The sequence below is a fragment of the Salmo salar genome, chromosome ssa06 (genome assembly GCF_905237065.1).
Source record: "Salmo salar chromosome ssa06, Ssal_v3.1, whole genome shotgun sequence".
Taxonomy (NCBI): domain Eukaryota; kingdom Metazoa; phylum Chordata; class Actinopteri; order Salmoniformes; family Salmonidae; genus Salmo; species Salmo salar.
In genome coordinates this window covers 71,874,557-71,898,058 of record NC_059447.1, presented here as the reverse complement: position 1 = coordinate 71,898,058, position 23,502 = coordinate 71,874,557, and the positions used below count along the sequence as shown (strand labels likewise).

General features: G+C 47.3%; 1 protein-coding gene across 7 annotated transcripts in view; it reads right to left on the bottom strand.

Annotated features, from left to right (window-relative positions):
- Nucleotides 1-23,502, bottom strand: part of LOC106607985 (SAM and SH3 domain-containing protein 1) — a 316,859-nt gene that overhangs the window by 25,160 nt on the left and 268,197 nt on the right. For 4 of the 7 annotated variants that reach the window (XM_045720952.1, XM_045720956.1, XM_045720954.1 and 1 more), the window contains exons 5-10: nucleotides 15,941-15,981; nucleotides 15,588-15,677; nucleotides 15,271-15,383; nucleotides 14,098-14,199; nucleotides 2,555-2,690; nucleotides 1,373-2,346 (exon numbers count right to left, since the gene is read on the bottom strand). In XM_045720952.1, the coding sequence (XP_045576908.1) occupies nucleotides 1,373-2,346; nucleotides 2,555-2,690; nucleotides 14,098-14,199; nucleotides 15,271-15,383; nucleotides 15,588-15,677; nucleotides 15,941-15,981 (1,456 nt within the window). The remainder of the gene's footprint in view (nucleotides 1-1,372; nucleotides 2,347-2,554; nucleotides 2,691-14,097; nucleotides 14,200-15,270; nucleotides 15,384-15,587; nucleotides 15,678-15,940; nucleotides 15,982-23,502) is intronic. The other 3 variants (XM_014205527.2, XM_045720953.1, XM_045720957.1) reach the window with 3 other exon arrangements.

Genomic DNA, 23,502 nt, shown 5'->3' with positions numbered 1-23,502 from the left:
TTGGGTTAGAATTGTACTAAGAAGCAAGAGCACTGATGCATACACACCCCATATATAGTATCTCAGGTAGGGAAGCGTTACTGATTAAATCGGCTCTTCCCGTTACAGGGCATTCCTAATTTACTCTAGCAGTTTCCGACAACAGTCCCAGGTTTCCTTTCATCCTTGAGATTACTTGTTTTATGGTATGTGTGAGACCACCGTTTCTATCGTGTCCATATCCGCAGTTCCAAAGTGTGGTGAAGAGAAGCAATTGAGAAGGCGTCCAAAAAGAAGTCTACAGATGGAGCGATGCTGTTGGATATATTCAATGGAATGGTCATGCACTCAGAAAACCATCTTCCACATGACAGTAAAAAAAAGAGAGAGAGAAAGAAAATTCCACTACATCTGTAACCATGCCGACGGAGGCACGATCAAAAAGATAAAACCCAAAAAAAGAGAACTGAACGGATGAATAAAAATGTCTATGGATGAAGAACCACATCCAATGATTGACAAGTAAAAGCCAGTATTCAGGCTTCTTCAAGGCTGCAGAATATCTCTGTTTAACTTCACTGTGTGGATCTAAATTCTCTTTCAGAAGGATTCCTACTATCAACACTAAAACTTCCATGCTAGATTTGTATTGACTTGTGATTAAACTTTCACACACTGACCAAACCTTATCATAACATCTGTCTCAGTGACATGTGGAGGCTTGTTTGGCCTGGCCAGCCCAGACCATCTAGCTGGGCTTATGGCCACTGTCACAGTCCCAGATCTCTTTCCTTTTCTTTCACACTGAGCTGGAAAAGAGATCACTCTGTTCCCCTTCTACTGAACCCAGACACACAGAAGAGAGAGAAGCTAAGAGGAGGGAGGGATAGAAAAGGATAGAGAAAGCTAGAAAGAAGAAAGGAGAGAGAATGTGTCTGTCAAGTGTGTCTGTCAGCCCCTGAGCAGTGACCCAACACAACTGTGTCTCTGTCTCTTCCACAACCGTGTCTCTGTCTCTTCAGTCTGTTCTGACTCAGCAGACTCCCTACAGGGTTTTGGTTGGGGGACATTTTCAAATGCCAGTTATACATCCTCTGCTGTTACACTGGTATCCACTGTTAACCTCCTAAGTGTAACATCCCATTACTATTTCATATCACATTAAAACGAACTGTGACGCCAAAAGCTTTCATATTTAAAGATTGTGTAATGTTCTGTTTCTTTATGGGGGTCTCTGTTAAACTACCCTTTCTAAATATTCTTGCTGGATTAAAGCAGAGAAGAAGGAAACATCCTCAGGGTTACTCTGCAGCCTTGGAGGTAGCCTTGGTCCTCCTGGCCAGGCGGAGGCGCTGCCTAGCCCGCCCCCGCCCTGCTGTACAGTAGAACTCACAGACTTCTGCTGGATGCGTAAGAGCACGCGCTTGGTGCAGCGGTCCACGCTGGCCGCCCACTTCCTGTCCGCCTCCCTGTCCTCCTCCAACAGGCAGCGGCGCTCGGCACGGCTGAGGGTGACGGGCCGGACCAGCTGGGCCCAGTTGAGGTGGCCGTAGAGGCTGCGCTCCACCACGTACGTGATGTTCAGTTCGCTCACCGCCGTCCGGCCGCGGAGCCTGCGAGGGGGGAATGCCCAGCCCCCACACCCCCCTCCACCCAGCGTACCACCCTTAGCCTTGGCCAGATCACAGCGGGCGGGGGGCGAAGGGGAGGAACAGGAGGAGGGCACTCCTGGTGTTTTGGCGCAGTTCCGGGAGCGCTGGTAGAGCAGGTGTTTGGTGGAGTAGGCGTAATTGGGGTCAGGCTTCCTGAGCCAGCTGGTGGGGTGACGGGCGGGTTTGGGGCTACCCTGGGAGACGTCATCGAGGGCAACAAGGAGGCGGGGCTGGGGGTGTGGTTTGGGGCGTGGCCGGGTGAGGCCGTAGAAACCGTAGAGTGTGTCATTACTTACCCCATGGGAGAGAGAGGTCAGGGCTTTCCGCATCTCGCCCTCCGTCATGGAGTGTGACACCTTCTCTTCGGCCTCGGCACCACAGCCGTCCAGCTCCGAGAAGGAGGATCCACTACCTCCCACCCCGACGGCTCCCAAACCCTCAGGCCCAGCAGGGAGTCTCCTGGGAGGCCGGATGAGGCCGTGGGTGCTGCTGGACTTAGAGAAGGCCTTGACCAGCTTGTGTCCGGACCAGGTAGTGTCCAGGCTGCTGGAGGAAGGGGAGGTGGTCAAGCTGTCTGTGTCCCCATCCAGAGAGAGCTGGTCCTGGGTCAGGGAGGACATGGAGGCATCCTGGGGCAGGCTGGACTTCTTCAGGACCCCTGTGTACAGGGCTGTGTTGTCCTCACAGGTAGGAGATGCCTCCATGCTCAGAGAATCTTCAGGGAGGAGAGGAACATCACATCATTTATCCATTACAGAGTAACCTCAAAAAGAGCAAAAACACTTCTATCCCATTCACATTTCCACTGAATGTTTACAAATTGCTGCCGGATAACGGAATTTCTGTTACGAGATTTCTGAATATACAGTTTGAGTTAGTATGGTGTCCATGTATTCAGAAATCCCTATGGACATGTGCCGTACCTTCGGAGCCGTGTTTCTTGCCCTCTTCCACCTTAATGAGTTTCTTCCTGACGCGGCGGGTAGAGTTGACCAGCTTGTGGAGCCGTTTGAACTTCATTGAGTCCTCTGTCTGCTCATCATCAGACTGCTCCCGAGACTGAGAGGGAGAGAGGGGACGTCACAGGAAGTCCAAGACACACTGTTGTACAGGGACCCCCAGAACCCTAGCCATAACCCAGTGACCCATATCCACACACGAGGGATACTAGCCTCTGAACAAGTGTTCAGCTGCTCTTTTCCAACCTTTATGAAACAACATTGTGGTGTAGGTGTCATTCACTCAAGTCTTGGGGAAACTCACAACCCCATTCATTGACACACGTAAAGCACACCGTTTTGGACGTAGGGTCACATGTTAGGGGTTGGCGACAGTTATGGTGCACATTTTAGGATGGACATAGTTAGTGATATGAGAGTATGGAGGGAGAGTTGGGGGGTTGGGGGAACATATATAGTACTGTAGGACACATTCTAGGACACATTGTAGGGCACATTGTAGGGCACATTGTAGGGCACATTCTAGGGCACATTGTAGGACACATTGTAGGACACATTGTTGTACATTTGCATTGCATGACATTTAATATTAAAAACATATTCAGGTCACATGAAAAAACGAGCCAAAACAACAAAAACTCTGAACCAGAGAGGACGATGAGGAGGTGCCACAGATATTCACCACAGATATTCACCACAGATATTCAGGGAGCTTGGTATGTGTGGTGTGTGTCTCTAGATCAGGCTCTAGACTGAGAGCTGCCTGTTGGAATGAGCCTGGAGCTGTTTATTACCCAATAGACACTAAATGGAGGCTCCGTGGCATTGTGCTGAGGTACACAGAGCTCCATTATGAGGGGTGTGTGTGTGTGTGTGTGTGTGTGTGTGCGTGTGTGCGTGTGGACTGTGGAGAGAGGAGGGAAGTTCAATTGGGCATTTCGACGGCATTAAAAATCTCTACAGTGGAGCAGAAACAGAGGGAACAATGATGTCACCAAATGCTTCATTAATACGATGATGATGGTGCCGGAAGAGACGGCTGCCGTTTTACAGTCTCCTAACCAAGTGTGCTATTTTGTGTGTTTTTTCGCATTATTTGTAACTTATTTTGTACATAATATTTCTGCCACCGTCTCTTATGACCGAAAATAACTTCCGGATATCAGGACAGCGATTACTCACCTCGTACTGGACAAAGATTTTTTCATTAACGAGTCGGACGCTAAGGATTTACTTCAGACACCCGACAAGGCCCACATCCCCGTCATTGACATGAAGAAGAGACGGAGATATCGGGGGACGTAGGTCGGGTGCCTTGTAAGGATCCCCCTCTACCATCAGTCCTATTAGCCAACGCGCAATCATTGGATAACAAAATGGATGAGCGCCGATCAAGGCTATCCTACCAATGTGACATTAAAAACTGTAATATCTTATGTTTCACTGAGCCGTGGCTGAATGACGACATGGATAACATACAGCTGGCTGGGTTTTTGGTCCATCGGAAAGATAGAACAGCTGCCTCCAGTAAGACAAGGGGAGGCGATCTGTGTCTATTTGTAAATAACAGCAGTAAATAACAGCAGGTGCGTGCTCAGTCCCCTCCTGTACTCCCTGTTCACGCGTGACTGCATACCCAGGCACGACTCAAACACCATCATCAAGTTTGCTGATGACACAACAGTCGCCTGATCACCAACAACGATGATACAGCCTATAGGGAGGAGGTCAGAGACCTGGCCGCGTGATGCCAGGACAACAACCTCTCCCTCAACGTGATCAAGACAAAGGAGATGATTGTGGACTACAGGAAAAGGAGGAGCGAGTACGCCCCCATTCTCATCGACAGGGCTGCAGTGGAGCAGGTTGAGAGCTTCAAGTTCCTTGGTGTCCACATCACCAACAAACTATCATGGTCCAGACACACCAAGACAGTTGTGAAGAGGGCACGACAAAGCCTCAGGAGACTGAAAAGATTTGGCATGGGTCCTCAGATCCTCAAAAGGTTCTACAGCTGCACCATCAAGAGCATCCTGACTGGTTGCATCACTGCCTGGTATGGCAACTGCTTGGCCTCCGACCGCAAGGCACTACAGAGGGTAGTGCGTACGGCCCAGTACATCACTGGGGCCAAGCTTCCTGCCATCCAGGACCTCTATACCAGGCGGTGTCAGAGGAAGGCCCTAAAAATTGTCAAAGACTCCAGCCACCCAAGTCATAGACTGTTCTCTCTGCAACCGCACTGCAAGCGGTACCGGAGCGCCAAGTCTAGGTCCAAAAGGATTCTTAACAGCTTCTACCCCCAAGCCATAAGACTCCTGAACAGTTAATCAAATGGCTACCTGGACTATTTGCATTGTCCCCACCCCACCCCCCATTTTTACACTGCTGCTACTCTCTGATTATTATCTATGCATAGTCACTTTACCTCTACCTACATGTACATATTACCTCAATTACCTCGACTAACCTGTGACTCTGTTCCGGTACACCCTGTATATAGCCTCGCTGCTGTTATTTTATTGTTGCTCCTTATTTATTTATTTTTTTACTTCAGTTTATTTTAGTAAATACTTTAACACTTTTTTTCCCTTAAAACTGCATTGTTGGTTAAGGGCTTGTAAGTAAACATTTCACTGTAAGGTCTATACCTGTTGTATTCGGCACATGTGACAAATAAAATTTGATTTGATTTAACTCACACAAACACACGAACGAACGCACGCACGCACGCACGCACGCACGCACGCACGCACACGCACACACACACACACACACACACACACACACACACACACACACACACACAGAAAACCATCAGAAACTATTCTGACCATCGTATGTGAGCAGGTGTCGTATAGGCACCATGTGATGTGATGAGATGAGTTTGTCACAGAGCTAGTTTGGCCGAGCTGCAGTCATTCTGGGGAAAATTCCTAATTTGTTGTTTTCTCCTCTGGTTTCCACAGCAACATTGGGTCGGGTCTGGTCACAGACAGCTGGTCCACTGTTAGAGCCAGGGCACACAAGTGCACACACACACACAAGTGCACACACGCGCACAAAAAAATCCCCCAGCGTGTGAGAGAGCTTGAGTTAGTGCTCAGGCGAGTCTGACTGGGCTGTGTATATTAGGACTGGAGAGACGCTCCTCTTAGCTTCCCAACCTCCTCATGTGAAACATTGTGGCCTTGTATTACATCTGTAACCTAAAAACATGACAGCTGCTGGCATAGAGTCTAGGGATACATACACACACACACACACACACACACACACACACACACACACACACACACACACACACACACACACACACACACACACACACACACACACACACACACACACACACACACACACACAGCAGAGGTTAACAGCTGAGGGAGGGATGGCTTTAACAGCTGGCTCTAGAAGACACCTTTCATAGGGCCACGAGGGCGCACCAGGTACCTAGTTGACACCAGGACCTCGACATTCCCCTGGACTCCAGTCACTTCAGACTTCTCAGTCAGAAATGATGGCTTTCTGCACCATGGGAGCTCCGTGACCTGCGCATTACCCATAAATCACTCTGGCGTCTCATCAGAGCCCTCTTCCCACCACTAGTCTCAGGGGTGCGTGCTCCACACTCCATTCCTCTGTCGACAGCAGAACCAGACGAGACCGGGGTCGAACCCTCTCATTTTGTTTTTGACAACTTCTCAGCTTGTAAACCCCAGAACGCCTCCCCCCTCACCCCTGGACCCCTTAAACCCACTGTCCTCCCTCTACCCTAACCACACACATCTGGCTGGAATACTCTTCTGCTAGTTTCCACCGCTCCAGAGGACATTACAGAGTTGTGTCTTCAGAGACTGTGCTGTAATAACAGGTCTCTCTGTGTGTGTGTGTGTGTGTGTGTGTGTGTGTGTGTGTGTGTGTGTGTGTGTGTGTGTGTGTGTGTGTGTGTCCGCTGCAGTTTGGAACCAGACCTGACTGAATCCTCCTACAACAAGGCTCATTACTGAGGTACATAAAGGACATTACTGGAGTGTGTATGTTATTATTCTGAGTTATTCATTATTGCGGTGGGTGTTGGTGTTGAAGTGTGCGTATTGTTGCAGAGTCAGAGTGAGCCATTCTTAGGCAAGACAGTCCCGGAGGACAGCAGGGGGCGAAAGCGAGGCAGAATAGATTTGATCATACAGAAGAGAAAGCAGTGCTTCAAAGAGTGGTCAAGGAAGACAGTTGAATGAAATGCATAATGTTGTGTTGTTTGTATTAGTCAATCTCTGCAGCAGTGCGTCGCAGATAAATACATTTAGGGGAAACGCTGCTCTGGTACAGTAGGGTCATTAAGAAGAAAGCAAGAAAGACACCTCTGCCGCAACATAGCCCGGGGGGGGGGGGGGGGCTGACAATGACATAGTCCCTTAGGCTCAGCCCTGAGGGACACCAACGTCTGGAACACGACGCAATCAGAACTCAACCAGTGGTGTAAAGATGCTGCGGTCAGAGACCCCTCATTGGAACAATGTCAACTCACACACACACACACACACACACACACACACACACACACACACACACACACACACACACACACACACACACACACATGCACACACACACCATCATTATGAGCTTTGAGAAATCATGGTGTGGTCGAGCATACATGGTGCACACACAAACTAAACCAGATCTAAAACGCCCAGTAAAAACTGGTTCAAACCGAAAGCAGATCCCTGCCTCACAAAAATACAGAAAAAACATTGAAATGTAATTGAGCATGCTAAACAGTTGAGTGTGACTTGTTACTCACCGCTTTAGGCATTTAGGACAGCAGACTTGTGCTTTTACCATTCCCAGGTCAGTGTAAAAAGCATGCATCACCATGCATCAGGCTGGCCCTGTCCCATCTAGTCCCAGGTTAGTCACACTGCACACGGCATATCCAGAGAGAGACACGCACAGTCACACAGCATACACACTCACAGCATTGACACACACTCACTCTGACACACTCCCTGCAGCTCGTTGGCAAAGGCAGCTCTGCAGAATGAAAGCGATGGGAGAGTGAGAGCGAGCAGGCTGCTGGTGCTATTGAGCAGCAGCAGAGAGAAAAGGCATGTTGTGCCTGGAGGAGAGAGGAGAACAATCCCAGCGTTTGAGCCTCTGACCCTGCCTTGGCCCCCACATCGCTAATGGCCAGCCCTGGAATGTGGGCGCTCTCTCTCTCTGCTCCGGGGGGGATGAGAGAGACGGAGAGACAGAGAGTGAGAGAACGATTGGAGAGGGAGCAGGGCAAGAGGACGGATATTTGGACAGAGCGACCACAGAGCTACACAGACGCACACACAAAGAAACACACAGACACACATAGCCATTTGAAAGATGGGGGGGTGACCTAATTCCATTTGAAGGTGGCGGACATTACCCCCGGCACACACCCCCAGGCCCAAAAGAGGGAAGATATTTCCTAAACGGATCCATTTTAAACTGGTGTTTTATCAAGCAGAGCCCCTCCTCCTCATGCTGCGTTTCAGGGGCCTGAGGGGAGTGAGAGCTCTTTGTCCTCCCTCACTTCCTCTCTTCCTCCCTCCCTCCGGTGGCGCGTACAAACAGCCCTGAAGACAGGCCGAGTGTTCCTCCGAACAATACACCTCCAGTCATCCCCCTATCCTCTCTCCCTCCGTCTATCGGACATCCCATCCATCAATCCAGTTGGACAGGAAGCAGGCCTGTGGCAGCCGAGGGCATAGAGAGGGTTAACAGGGAGATTAGCCTGCTAGGGCCCTGTCTGTCTGCAGCTCCACATCAAAGGGCAGGCAGAGCCAGACTGTACAGCAGGCCAGGCCAGACTCAGACCCGGGGCTGGCTCTCTGCATAATGCCTTACAACAGGCCTTTCTCATTGAAGGAATCCATTTATTACTAGAAAGGAATAGTTTCAAGGAAAACTTTGCTTGCATGTGAAAACTGTTTGAAAGCCTGACAGAATTTTGTCCAGAATGTCCACAGATCCACATCATAAAGCCAGACTGTTTACAGCAGGCAGCTTGGTGTAGAGGTCTTCCCGGATCTACCCGAACCTGATCCCCCTTGGATCCCGCTCGGTGGCACGGGCCTCGGATCTGTGTGACAATATGTGAAATACCGACCGGATCCGATTAAAAAGAAAACTTAAATGACTATCTGGGCGTCCCCTTTCATCAATATGTCAAAATCCTTGTGACAAAATGACATATTCGCTTCATGAAAACCAGCCAGTGCACACTGCAGACGCGTGACGCGGGGTGAAATAGGCTATAGGCCTAGCTGGGAGAGGAAGAGGACGCAGCGGAAACAAATGATAGCCTAGGCCAGGGTTATTGATCTGTTTAGGCTTGGCCTATTTACAAGGGTATTTTATTCTTTTATTAACGGTTAACTTATGTTGAATGAGTCGAGTCAAGTGTGATACAGTATGTGTGTCACGGCTTCCAGCCGAAGTCGGCTCCTCTCCTTGTTCGGGCGGCGTTCGGCGGTCGACGTCACCGGCTTTCTAGCCATCGCCGCTACATTTTTCATGTATCCATTTGTTTTGTCTTGTTCCCTGCACACCTGGTTTTCATTCCCCAATCAATCTACATGTATTTATTCCTCTGTTCCCCATCATGTCTTTGTGAAAGATTGTTTGTGTTACGTGTTTATTGTTGACGCGCCAGACTGGTTTGTTTTTTCCTTGGTATTTCACGAAGATGTTTATTGTTAAACATAATTCTTGTGACTGTTTTGCGCGTTTTACACTTTTGCCTCAATAAAGTGTGCGCCTGTTCACAAATCTCTGCTCTCCTGCACCTGACTTCGCTACCAGTATGCACACACTTGACAATTTGTCAGCATAAAGATGAGTGACTCTCTAGTTTCGTGGCTTTTGTTCAAAAAATAAACAAGTTATACTGCAGAGTTACCGACACATTCTTTCTGATCGTCTAATAAATAGCCATTTTAGACCAAGTTAATCTGCTCGTGTGTGTGTGTGTGTGTGCATGTGTGTGTGTGTGTGTGTATGTGTGTGTGTTTGTGTGTGTGTGTGTGTGTGTGGGTATGTGTGTATGTGCGGTAGACTGATAAACCTGTCTGCAGAAAATATTGTAGCCTAATATTGAAAGGCTGCTGATTTATTGACTGCGTAATGCATGGATAAGTATAAGAAATATCAAGACAACTTCTCTCTTCAATGATGAATCTTTAATTAACTCTTTGGATGGTAATTACTTTTCTATCAAACCCACATTGTAATGTTGAAATAGGCTAGTTTGTAATGTTGAAATAGGCTAGTTTGTAATGTTAAAAAAGTGAACGATTCACTGCTCTCAGTCTGGCACGTGATGATCATGCCCCCAAAAATCCTCCTGCTCAAATATTTGGTCAAGAGAAATTAGGAAAATATTTTGGATAACCTCATAATGTTCTCCGTCTAACTATAGTGATTGTCACGTCCTGACCCTAGTAAGATGTCATTTTCTATAGTAGAGTAGGTCAGGGCGTGACAGGGGGTGTTTTTGTGTTTTTCTATGTTTTTTATTTCTATGTTTAAGTTCTAGGTTTTCTATTTCTATGTTGTTGTTTTTTGGGTTGATCTCCAATTGGAGGCAGCTGGTCCTCATTACCTCTGATTGGAGATCATATTTAAGTAGGGGTTTTTCTTCCTGGGTTTTGTGGGTGATTATATTTTGAGTAGTGTTTGTTTCTCTCTGCGTCACGGTTTGTTGTTTTTGTAAATTCAGTTATTTTGTGTATTGCAAAAGTTTCACGGCTTTAATAAAATGTGGAACTACAACCACGCTGCACTTTGGTCCGATCCTTTAGACAGCCGTGACAGAATCACCCACCCCAAAAGGACCAAGCAGCGTGCCCAGGAGGAGCAGGGATCCTGGGCTCGGGAGAAGAGAGAGTGGAGGACGTCCTGGACCTGGGAGGAGGTAATGGCAGGGGACAAGACCCTGCCATGGAAGCAGGTGGAAACGGCGCAAGCGGAACGGCGATGCTATGAGGAGCTAGCCCAACGATGGAAGACCGAGAGGCACCCCCCCCAAAAAAAATTTTTGGGGGGGCCACACGGGGAGTTTGGCAGAGTCAGGGTGGAGACCTGAGCCAACTCCCCGTGCTTACCGTGGGGAGCGCGTGATGGGGCAAGCACCGTGTTATGCGGTGATGCGCACTGTGTCATCAGGGCGCACTCACAGGCCGGTGCGATCTGTGCCCGCGCCTTGCAGTTGTCAAGCTGGGTTGAGCATCCAGCAAAGACGGGTTGTGCCAGCCATAAGCTCCAGACCTCCAGTGCGCCTCCACGGCCCAGTATACCCTGTGCCTCCTCTCCGCACTCGCCCTGAGGTGCGTGTCATCAGCCCGGTGCCACCTGTACCGGTCCCACGCATCAAGCCTCCAGTGCGCCTCCACAGCCCAGTATGCCCTGTGCCTCCTCTCCGCACTTGTTCTGAGGTGCGTGTCAGCAGCCCGGTGCCACCCGTACCGGTCCCACGCATCAGGCCTCCAGTGCGCATCCCCAGTCTGGAGCCTCCAGCGACGCTCCCCAGTCCGGAGCCTCCAGCGACGCTCCCCAGCCCGGAACCTCCTGAGGCGGCCTGCAGCCCAGAACCTCCTGAGGCGGCCTGCAGCCCAGAACCTCCTGAGGCGGCCTGCAGCCCAGAACCGCCAGCAATGATCTACAGTCCGTTTCTTTCGACGATGATCCACGGTCAGGTTGTAATAAAGCAGAAGGATCAGCAGGTGGAGCGGGCAGTACGCCCCGAACCGGAGCCACCTCCTATGCTGGAGGTTAAGGTTATGTGGACTGCATTTGAGCCGCCATAGACAATTGTCACCCTCCCTACCCTCACTTTTGTTTTGTGGTTTCTTTTGTTTTTGTTGCATTCGGAGTCTGCACCTTTGGTGGGTGGGGGGGTGGGGGTACTGTCACGTCCTGACCCTAGTAGGATGTCATTTTCTATAGTAGAGTAGGTCAGGGCGTGACAGGGGGTGTTTTTGTGTTTTTCTATGTTTTCTATTTCTATGTTTAAGTTCTAGTTTTTCTATTTCTATGTTGTTGTTTTTTGGGTTGATCTCCAATTGGAGGCAGCTGGTCCTCATTACCTCTGATTGGAGATCATATTTAAGTAGGGGTTTTTCTTCCTGGGTTTTGTGGGTGATTATATTTTGAGTAGTTGTCACGTCCTGGCCAGTATAAGGTTAATTGTTTTTGTAGTTTGGTCAGGGCGTGGCAGAGGGTATTTGTTTTATGTGGTTCGGGGTGGTGTGTTTGTGTAAAGGGTGTTTGATTTAGTATTTCCGGGTTTTTGGTTGATGGTCTATGTGTTTGTATTCTATGGTTAGTCTGGTGTGTGTGTTTCTATGTTTGGTTAATTGGGGTTGGGACTCTCAGTTGAAGGCAGGTGTTGTCTATCTGCCTTTGATTGAGAGTCCCATATATTAGGGTGTGTTTGTGTGTGTGATTGTTCTGTGTTGAGCTTTGCTTTGCCAGACTGTTTGTTAGTTGTTAGTTTTTCGGTTTTGTTATTTTGTATGTTCATTTTTGAAGATAATTAAAAATCAAGATGAGCATTCACGTACCTGCTGCGTTTTGGTCCTCATTCACCGACGACAACCGTGACAGTAGTGTTTGTTTCTCTCTGCGTCACGGTTTGTTGTTTTTGTAAATTCAGTTATTTTGTGTATTGCAAAAGTTTCACGGCTTTAATAAAATGTGGAACTACAACCACGCTGCACTTTGGTCCGATCCTTTAGACAGCCGTGACAGGGATGTCATTATGAAAATACTATCCTGTACACCACAAATATTTTAGATACAACCGAAAATGCACAGACAAGTCAAAAATGTTTGCTGGCTTACGTTTTTAATCTTTTGGATCCATTTGGGTTGGATAAAGACCTGACCCAATTTTGAATCTGATTCTCTCTCAACTCGGACATGTTTTGGGTCGGATCTGGTTTACCTTGGATCCGGATCGGATATAGATTTTAAAGCGAAATGACCGGATCCTGTTAGGGTCGGGAAGGAATTTCACGGATCCAATTCAGTTCGGATCTCAATTTCGGGATCCGAGAAGACCTCTAGCTTGGTGTCAAGGCTGTGGTGCCACCATGCTAGAGCAGACGTCTTCAGATCAAAAGACACATTCAGCTAATTAATATGGAATAAGAAGTGCCGCATGCTAGACAATTCAGATGTCAAGGCTACTGATCATTTAGAGGGAAGGGAGCGTTGAGCCCCAGCTATTAGCAACTGGGTTTCCACGGCAACACATATGTGCATAGAAATGTTTGGGCATTCAGTTGGTGTTTTTGTGGTGGGTGTCGAGACCCACAGGAAGATGTGGGTCTGTAAGTTTGTATGTCCCCACACACACACAGTCCTCCATTCAGCCTGTCAGCCCACATGTCCTTCCCCTGTGATCTCTCTTATACACACACACATAGCCTACAGCAGCGCAAGGCTAAACCCAAGAGGAAAACAGAGCTTGCTTTGACCCAGCAGGACAGAAGTGTTTGATTTGAACCATCATCAGTACAGTACGACTGGTCCCCATCCAAAATAACCACTCACATCCGTCCTGAGGATTCATGCAACAATATGCAATATCATCCCAGTGAGGCTGTGTTTTGTGACCTGTCACTAAACCCCATGGTCTGGAAGGACACTTCAGGACTGGGAGGTCCAGGGCCTGCTCTCTACTGACCACAGCTGGTCATCTGGACAGATACTTTCAGCATTGACTTAAAGGGACATTTTACTCAAAAACAATATTTTGGTATTTGTTTCATTAGTCCACTGTTGATACAGTCCCAAAATGTTTTGCATGTCAGCAGTCAAGATAATGGACTTTTAAGAAGAAAGGTGTCTCCAGCCAAATCATCATATGATGCAAAACACATCATGATGATGGAGGCATTTTTCTTACAAGTCCAATATCTTGACTGCTGACATGCAAAACACCAAATACCAAAAGATGGTTTTTGAGTGATATTCCCCTTTAAGATGGAAGAAGGGGGAAAAGTTACAGGGTGGAATCAGGACTGGGGCTGGATGGAAATCAGTTCTTAGTTCAGAGTTCACCTTTAAGGACGACATTACAGTTTTCTATAACCTTCATTATTCATTTTCCCTCTTCACTGCAGAATCCAGGGAGGGGATGCATGCACTGATCAACCCAATCCCAGTCTTACAGGCTCATAGTCTGCACTACACACAGAGTTGGGTGTCAACACACGCGGGATGCTGGGGTATGCCATTAGTTAATATCCAGGTTAGTTAGGGAAGGGACGTCACTGCCAATGATCTCATACATGTGTCCTCACACACACAAATACCCACTCCAAGGTAACACACACACACACACACACACACACACACACACGACATAATTCCAACATGAAACAAAACAAAGACGGCTGCTCCTCTGTTGGGCTTTGATCCTGAGGTGTTTGGGGTCACGGGGTGAGAGGTGAAAGGTCAGTACTTACTTTGCAGTTTGAGGACTGGTTTAGATTGGGAGTGGATCCATCAGTCCACTCTGCAGTGTCAGTACTGCTGGACTGTCTGCTATGGTTCTCATACTCCTTCAGCTATAGGAGAACAAGAGTTTAGAGAGAGCAGGGGATAATGGCCCACTCTCACTATAGAAACAGCTACCCCTCCACACACACACCCAAACCAACACCAAGACACAATGTAGATACAAACGTAGAACACACACACACACACACACACACACACACACACACACAGGTCACAGGCCAACATAAATGAGGTCCACCGAAACAAATACAAGACAACACAACTGTTTACAAAGGCTGCTCATTGATTCCAGAGTCTGATTGGTTTGTTTGAGTGTCAATCACAGTGGAGGAGAGTAAAAGTCAGACCAGCACCCAATAACACACCAGAGGTACAGGAAGAGCTGGAGGAGAATCAACGTCTGCCTTGTGGAGAGAGATCTACAGTAATTCTACAGGACTGCAATCACCCACGTCATTCTCTCCTTTACAGTGGGAGAGGGAGGATGAGAGGAGAGGAGGAAGAAGAGAGGAAGAGAACAGAGAACAGCAGAACAGCGGGATAGAGAGTAAGAGATGAGAAAAAGTGAAGATGAATTTGACAAACAACCAGATGAACATAGACAGAGAAAGGAGAGAAGAAGAGACAAGAGGGACCACTGAATGCCACTCCAGCCACCACATCCACCCAGAGGACAAATCCAGAATGCATAACTCTAACCGCCCACCGGGGGGGGCTACTGAGCTAACATGTCCAGCTATCCCTACAGTATGAACAGGACTACACACCCCCAGGTGGCAGGGGCCATTGGCCAGGGTCTGGGGTGGCGTGAGTGTGTTTGTGTGTAAAAAAGGGCAATGCAAGGTTATTATAAAAGCCAAATGAATGATTAGTAAGAGTAAGTCGTTTTAGTAAAAGCTGGATATGGAGCTTGGTGGATGAAGCAGGAGAGAGGGCAGATTTGGAGCCGGGCGAGCCCACGATGCAGTGATGGAGCTGGAGCTTGGGGTCAGCTTGAGGGTGGGGTGGAGGTCCTCTCCAGGGCCTGGGTGGGGGTCTGTCTGTCTGCCCCAGGAGCAGCCTGGAGAGGAGAGGGAGAGTGGGGGTAGGGGGTATAGGGTGGGTAAGGGGGTTCCTACCCGAGCTAATGCCTCTTCCACAGTGATCATTTTCTCCTTCACCATCATCATCAGCTGGATGCGCTCTTCATCACTCATGGTGATCTCACTGGCCACGTAGCCTATGTCCTCTCCTAGACAAAGGTCAGAGAAAGTCAATGGTCAGGGCTAAAGTAAGAGAATTATAAAACAGCTGGGGCATAACATAGAGTATTATGGAATAACATGAAAAATGGGCCAAAAATAAGTAATTACCAGATAATAAATATGATATTAGAATTGAACAATGTAATTTCCATTAAAATAACACTGTATAACAAAGTGTAATAATGTCATACCTTTTGACGTCTGCTGCATGACTCCCTTCTGAGACGTCTTGCGGAAATTCTGCCAGAAGGATTTGTTGTTCTTCTTATTGTCCCATTTACCTAGGAGGAACAGAGAGAGAGAGAGAGATCCAGTCAGACAACACTACGACACACACTCACAGACACCCAGACACATCAGAAGGACCCAGTGTTTAAGAGAGAGCATTATCTGGTTTGTAAATAAGGAAATGTTTAGAATTCAATTTTACTTGATTTATTCACTACCGGTAATTCAAATAGAATTGACCCCAACCCTGCTCGATAGCTAGAAACAGTAACAGAAAACAGAAGTATTTTTTTGTTAAAGATTGATTGCTACTAACCTCCAGAGCCATCTTCAGAGTTGGACTTGTGCAGAGACATCCTGGAAAGTACGATGGTGACAGAGAAGAGAGAGAGGGTTAACATCAGAATAATAGATCCTCCTTTCTTCTCAGCATCACACACCCTTACTTCTCTAGCACAGAGACGTCTAAACACTGGGCACTTCCAGTCAACCCTGTCCCTCTGAGATGGAACATATGCTGTTGTTTTGACGCGATGCTGCTGATGTCTCGTTTCTGGGTTTTTACTCTGGCTGCTGTTCAATGTCTTCACCACTAGAGGACAGTGGTGGAGCTCTACAGACACACACAGGCTGGCTCCTGAGGGGCGCAGGGCAGAGATACCTTTAGAAGAGAGGTATGTGGGGATGAGAGGAGAAGAGGGTAGGGGTTGTAAGAGAGGAGTGGATGAGAGGAGAAGAGGAGAAGAAGGAGGACAGGGCTGATGGGAAGATGGGGAAAGAGTGGATTGGAGTGGATGAAGAAGGGAAGGGGAGGGGCAAAGGAGATGGTAGAAGAGAAAAGGAGAAAATAGGGAAGAAGAGAAGAGCAGAGAGAGAGAAAACCACGGGGCAGACTCAGCCTGTTTCTGTTTCCACTTCCCTCCTTGGGAGACACAGAGACGCAGAGAGAGAGAGAGAGAGGGAAGAAGAGAGAGAGAGAGAGAGAGAGAGAGAGAGAGAGAGAGAGAGAGAGAGAGAGAGAGAGAGGGAAGAAGAGAGAGATGGGGGAAAGAGTTAAGAGAGCGTGGAAAGTTACTGGAGTGAGGAGGAGTAAGAATGCGAGAGTCTCAAAACTTCACTTTAATTTGACAACCTGATTCTCACTGCCCTCAAAAGCAAGAACTTACAACGTTGAATAAGAAGACCCTAAAAGCTTCTCTAGAGTTCTATCAAACCATATAAATAGCACAATTCTATACATTGACAAATGTTATCCCAAGTAGTTCCAGTCTTGGGCTGATGTTTGAGTGCTGTTTTCTCCTATTCTCTGTTTATCCTCTTCCATTCCCTCTTACAGGACGGCGCCCAACACAGAACACATGTTCACTGTGGCGAACTCTTTCTCTTGTTATGGAAGAAAGGGACACCACATGAATGGATCTATTTCAGTCTGTTTTCCAGAGAGGACTAAGACATGATTAACTCATTTGTTCTCTTCAGAGCCCAGGAAAAAACTGAAATGTTTGAGAGAGAGTGATTGGCACCATTTAAATGTATTAGTGGTATAATGATAGTATTATATGTTTATTAAAGTATTTTGTGTTCACCAGTATATGTGCGTCTATAGCAGTGTGTGTCTTTGGCAGTGTGTGTCTATGGCAGTGTGTGTCTATGGCAGTGTGTGTCTATGGCAGTGGACAGTCTGTGGCAGTGTGTGTCTATGGCAGTGTGTGTCTATGGCAGTGTGTGTCTATGGCAGTGTGTAACTATGGCAGTGTGTGTTTATGGCAGTGTGTGTCTATGGCAGTGTGTGTCTATGGCAGTGTGTGTCTATGGCAGTGTGTGTCTATAGCAGTGTGTGTCTTTGGCAGTGTGTGTCTATGGCAGTGTGTGTCTATGGCAGTGTGTGTCTATGGCAGTGTGTAACTATGGCAGTGTGTGTCTATGGCAGTGTGTGTCTATGGCAGTGTGTGTCTATGGCAGTGTGTGTCTATGGCAGTGTGTGTCTATAGCAGTGTGTGTCTTTGGCAGTGTGTGTCTATGGCAGTGTGTGTCTATGGCAGTGTGTGTCTATGGCAGTGTGTGTCTATGGCAGTGTGTGTCTATAGCAGTGTGTGTCTATGGCAGTGTGTGTCTATGGCAGTGTGTGTCTATAGCAGTGTGTGTCTATGGCAGTGTGTGTCTATAGCAGTGTGTGTCTTTGGCAGTGTGTGTCTATAGCAGTGTGTAACTATGGTAGTGTGTGTCTATGGCAGTGTGTGTCTATAGCAGTGTGTGTCTATGGCAGTGTGTGTCTATGGCAGTGTGTGTCTATGGCAGTGGACAGTCTGTGGTAGTGTGTGTCTATGGCAGTGTGTGTCTATAGCAGTGTGTGTCTATAGCACTGTGTCTCTATGGCAGTGTGTGTCTATGGCAGTGTGTGTCTATGGCAGTGTGTGTCTATGGCTGTGTGTGTCTATGGCAGTGTGTGTCTATGGCAGTGTGTGTCTATGGCAGTGTGTGTCTATGGCAGTGTGTGTCTACACCAGTGTGTGTCTATGGCAGTGTGTGTCTATGGCAGTGTGTGTCTATGGCAGTGTGTGTCTATGGCAGTGGACAGTCTGTGGCAGTGTGTGTCTATAGCAGTGTGTGTCTATGGCAGTGGACAGTCTGTGGCAGTGGACAGTCTGTGGCAGTGTGTGTCTATGGCAGTGTGTGTCTATGGCAGTGTGTGTCTATGGCAGTGGACAGTCTGTGGCAGTGTGTGTCTATAGCAGTGTGTGTCTATGGCAGTGTGTGTCTATGGCAGTGTGTAACTATGGCAGTGTGTGTCTATGGCAGTGTGTGTCTATGGCAGTGGACAGTCTGTGGCAGTGCATTGTCTGTCAGTGCTCCCTGCTCTGTGGGAGTTATGGTTAAACACATGAATCATGCAGGGGGAGTCAGAGAGGACAGCTTGTCCAGTAGTAGAGGCTCACAGAGACACATTACATCTGTCTTCATCAGGCATCCAGTGACCCACACACACCCCTCCTGAGAGAGATAAACTCAGTCCCTGGCCTCCATGCTAAACACATCACACAAACACACACACAGACACACGCACGCACACACACACACACGCTGATGCATGCAGAGAGGTAGAGACAGGTGGTTGTCAGTTCAGTGAGGGTGGAGGCATTGTGTGTGTGTCTGTGGCAGGAACAAAACAAGCTCGACGGGTCTCCCCTCCTCTTTGTGAGTGTGTGTGTGTATAGTAGATGTGACGGCCTTCTGGGCTCTATGGGAAAGTTTAGGGCCGTTTAAAGCCTGGCTGCCATGGCAACATAATGAGATGCTAATGGTGGTCTGTATGCTTGCCCCCTCCTCTCCTTCCCCTCATCTATCTCTCTACCCCCCTCTTTCTCTTCCTCTCTCTATTCTCTCTATCTCCGGGTTAGGCCCCAGTGGGCCCCAACTGATGCTAATAGAACTCCCTCAACAGAAGATCTTTCTCCTGTAACCTAGCCCCCTGCTCCATGCTCTATAAATTACCACACACACACACACACACACACACACACACACACACACACACACACACACACACACACACACACACACACACACACACACACACACACACACACACACACACACACACACACACACACGTTACTAGAGTCTGTCAGTCAGACCATTGTGTGCTGAAGCTACTTAACTGGTTTAGGCTAAATCTCTGCATGCTTCTTTATTTCCTACATTTCTCCTGCCTGGTTGCACTTTTTTTCTGCTTTAGCCAACTTTCTTGTTGTAAGTTAGTACAGGGAGGCAGACCTGTTGTAGCCCTTTCCTGCAGTCAATGACCCAAAGTGCCCTCTTTGACCTCATGGGTGGAATGTTATTAATATTTGTCATCATTTCATCGTTAATAAAGATGTAAAAAATTAAACCGAGGAAAATCCGGTGTTTCCATGTCAAACAGTTTTGTTATATTTCAGTCTTTTGTTATAAAGTGTAATATTGGGATGCAAACTCAAAAAATGTTAAGCCCATAACCATGTGTGTGAGGTGTATACTTTTGTTTCAAAGTAGATTTGTTTAAGACTAACAAGAAACACTCTGTGTGACCCTGATTTAGCCCACTGCAGTAAAAGGTTAAAACCATTTAGTTTGGTTCTAAACTTCCTGTTGTAACCATACATAAAGCAATGCCATATAGAGAGTGAGTCCAGGACAGAACCATGTATGTTGTGTGAATGAGCATATGCAACAGTCAGTAAGCAGTGCCTTTACTTTCCTTGTGGGGTGGAGAGTTTTAGTCATGATCGAATTGTGCCACAGGAGAGTAGGGAGTGTTCCATAAAGACAGTTCTGGCTCTGTATCTCTCTCGCTGTTGGGTGTGTGTACTATGCCTCGCCATCGCAGCGAGGAAATACTGTGGGGAAATCAGACTGAGATGACTTGGCCTGAAAGCTGGTGTTTTAGTATTTTCAGAGATCTATGTGGAGGTTATATGAGGACAGATTGTAGAGTGCTATGCCAGTACTAAGCTTCTCTACGTCCACACGCACACCACTATGAGAGGAGTGAGGTGGTCAGAGAGAAACACACACGTGCACGTGCGCACACACACACCTCTACGATGGTAATGAAGCAGTCTGGGACAGGGCCTGAAAGCTCGCAGCAGGTAGCGCTCAATCCACTGGCTACAGTACTACACACACACACACACACACACACACACACACACACACACACACACACACACACACACACACACACACACACACACACACACACACACACACACACACACACACACACACACACACACAGACACACAGACACCGATCATCCCGCTCAAGCTCACAGCATGGCATCCACTCTAACAATGGGAGTCCTTACAAGGAGAATCGCTAGAGCCCAGAGAAAGTCAATGGAGAGACAGGAGAGAGAGGACGTAGCAGTTCTCTAGGAGAAAAGATGACCTAATAATGATATAGCTCCTGTGTCATGTGATGTGTCTATTATATATCTGTCTCCCTCAGTGATAATGTCAACAGCTGGTGGCTCACTACACTACACCAGCTTTGTGGGGAGAGTGCTGCCGAGGAAAAAAGACACATAGCTAGCCCACAGAGCTCCTGGCATCCGGCAGTGTGTGTGTGTGTGTGTGTGTGTGTGTGTGTGTGTGTGTGTGTGTGTGTGTGTGTGTGTGTGTGTGTGTGTGTGTGTGTGTGTGTGTGTGTGTGTGTGTACAGTGCCTTGCAAAAGTATTCATTCCCCTTGGCGTTTTTCCTATTTTGTTGCATTAAAACCTGACATTTAAATAGATTTTTATTTGGATTTCATGCAACGGACATACACAAAATATTCAAAATTGGTGAAGTGAAATGAAATAAGAAATTCAAAAAAAATAAAAACAAAAAAGTGGTGGGTGCATATGTATTCACTTTGCTATGAAGCCCCTAAATAAGATCTGGTGCAACCAATTACCTTCAGAAGTCACATAATTAGTTAAATAAAGTCCACCTGTGTGCAATCTAAGTGTCACATGATCTCAGTATATATTCACTTGTTCTGAAAGGCCCCAGAGTCCGCAACACCACTAAGCAAGGGGTACCACCAACCAAGCGGCACAACGAAGACCAAGGAGCTCTCCAAACAGGTCCGGGACAACGTTGTGGAGAAGTGCAGATCAGGGTTGGGTTATAAAAAAATATCAGAAACTTTGAACATCCCACGGAGCACCATTAAATCCATTATAAAAAAATGGAAAGAATATGGCACCACAACAAACCTGCCTGGTCAGAATTGAAGGAATGATGGATGGTGCTAAATACAGGGAAATTCTTGAAGGAAACCTGTTTCAGTCTTCCAGAGATTAGAGACTGGGATGGAGGTTCACCTTCCAGCAGGACAATGACCCTAAGCATACTGCTAAAGCAACACTCGAGTGATTTAAGGGGAAACATTTAAATGTCTTGGATTGGCCTAGTCAAATCCCAGACCTCAATCCAATTGAGAATCTGTAGTATGACTTAAAGATTGCTGTACACCAGCAGAACCCATCCAACTTGATGGAGCTGGAGCAGTTTTGCCTTGAAGAATGGGCAAAAATCCCAGTGGCTAAATGTGCCAAGCTTATAGAGACATACCCCAAGAGACTTGCAGCTGTAATTGCTACAAAAGGTGTCTCTACAAAGTATTGACTTTGGCGGGGTGAATAGTTATGCACGCTCATGTTTTCAGTTTTTTTGTGTTATTTCTTGTTTGTTTCACAATAAAAAATATTTTGCATCTTCAAAGTGGTAGGCATGTTGTGTAAATCAAATGATACAACCCCCCAAAAAAATAAATTTTAATTCCAGGTTGTAAAACAACAAAATAGAAAAAATGCCAAGGAGGGTGAATACTTTCACAAGCCATTGTATTTGCATTTAGCATGTATGTGTACTTGTACACTGCTGTAGCGCAGTGGTCTGATCAGAGCACTTTTTCTCCCAGCATCCTGAGTTCGTGCCCTGTGCTGGGCAATCATTTTATTTTTATTTTGTGAGAGCAGAGGAAGACATATATCGATGTTCTCCTGACCTTTTCAAAGATCTGAAATCAAAGTCTATTTTCAGTGATGAGGCTGCCTCTATGAGAGAAACACTGAGGACAGTCATATGGCAGGACACACACACACACAGTGTTTTGACTAACAGGAAGTCAAAGCTTCATGCAGGCCACAACATCGCCTCATGAAATCAATGTTATGCTGACTCTTTTCTGATTTTCCAATATGACACTTTTGCTGAAACAAGACATTGTCATGGTATGGGTGTTGTTTCAAATGTATATGGTCTTTAAGAAACAATATTTATTGATCTTCAAGTGAAGAGGGGACAACACTTTTGAACCCATCCACAAAGGTAGCCTATGCTTTGTGTAATTGACAGCACTCACACAAAGTGCAGACTACTTCAACTCTGGCCCTTTGAAACCATATTAAAGTCATTCACTGCTCTGTTGGCCAACCAAGCATTATCCCTGGCTGTCCATCAAAGACTAGTAATCTCTGTTGTCCTTTCCTAACGATAGACCCATCCTGTCCTGTCCTCTTCTGTCCTCTTCTCTCCACTCTCTCCACAGCCAACTTCATGTGGTGATCAATAAATCAGAAGAGGAAGTTCCCTATTTGGCCCCTCCATGCGTTGGTGTTAGTTGGAGCGTGCTTTTGCTTTTTTTTTTGCACACACACACACACATTCACACGCACGCACGGACGCACACACACACGGACACACCCACGCAGGCACACACACACACGCACGCTTGCATGCACAGACACGCTGGGGGGACAGGAACCTGTGAGGAGTACTCTGTAGTAAGGGTTCTACATGGAACCCAAAAGGGTTCTACTTGGAACCAAAAAGGGCTGTCCTACGGGGACAGCTGAAGGACCCTTTAAGGTTCTAGATAGCACCTTTTTTTCTAAGAGTGTAGTACACCACCTATAGCCCATCCTGTCCTCTTCTCTAGCATGTTGTAATCGGTCCATCTCCCCCCTCCTCTCCCCCCTCCTCTCTCCCCTCCCCTCCTATCTACCCCTGTCTCCCCTCCCCTCCCCTCCTCTCCCCTCCTCTCTACCCCTGTCTCCCCTCCCCTTCTCCAGCTGACACAATGGGAGGAAGGAAGCCTGGAGGGCCGTAGAATGGTGCCTGAGGAGAGGTCATAGGGAGGAAACAGAGAGCAGAGCTTGGCTGGCCTTCCGTCAGTCACAGAGGGACGTGACAGAGAGGAGGGAGTTAGACTTGAGTCACTCTGTGTTACTCAAATAATGGTGTGTGTGTGTGTGTTTGTGGTTGTGTCTGTCACCATAGGCACGGGGCAGTGACTGGGCCTAGACTGACTGTAATAACCTAGACTGACTGCAATAATAATAATAAGGT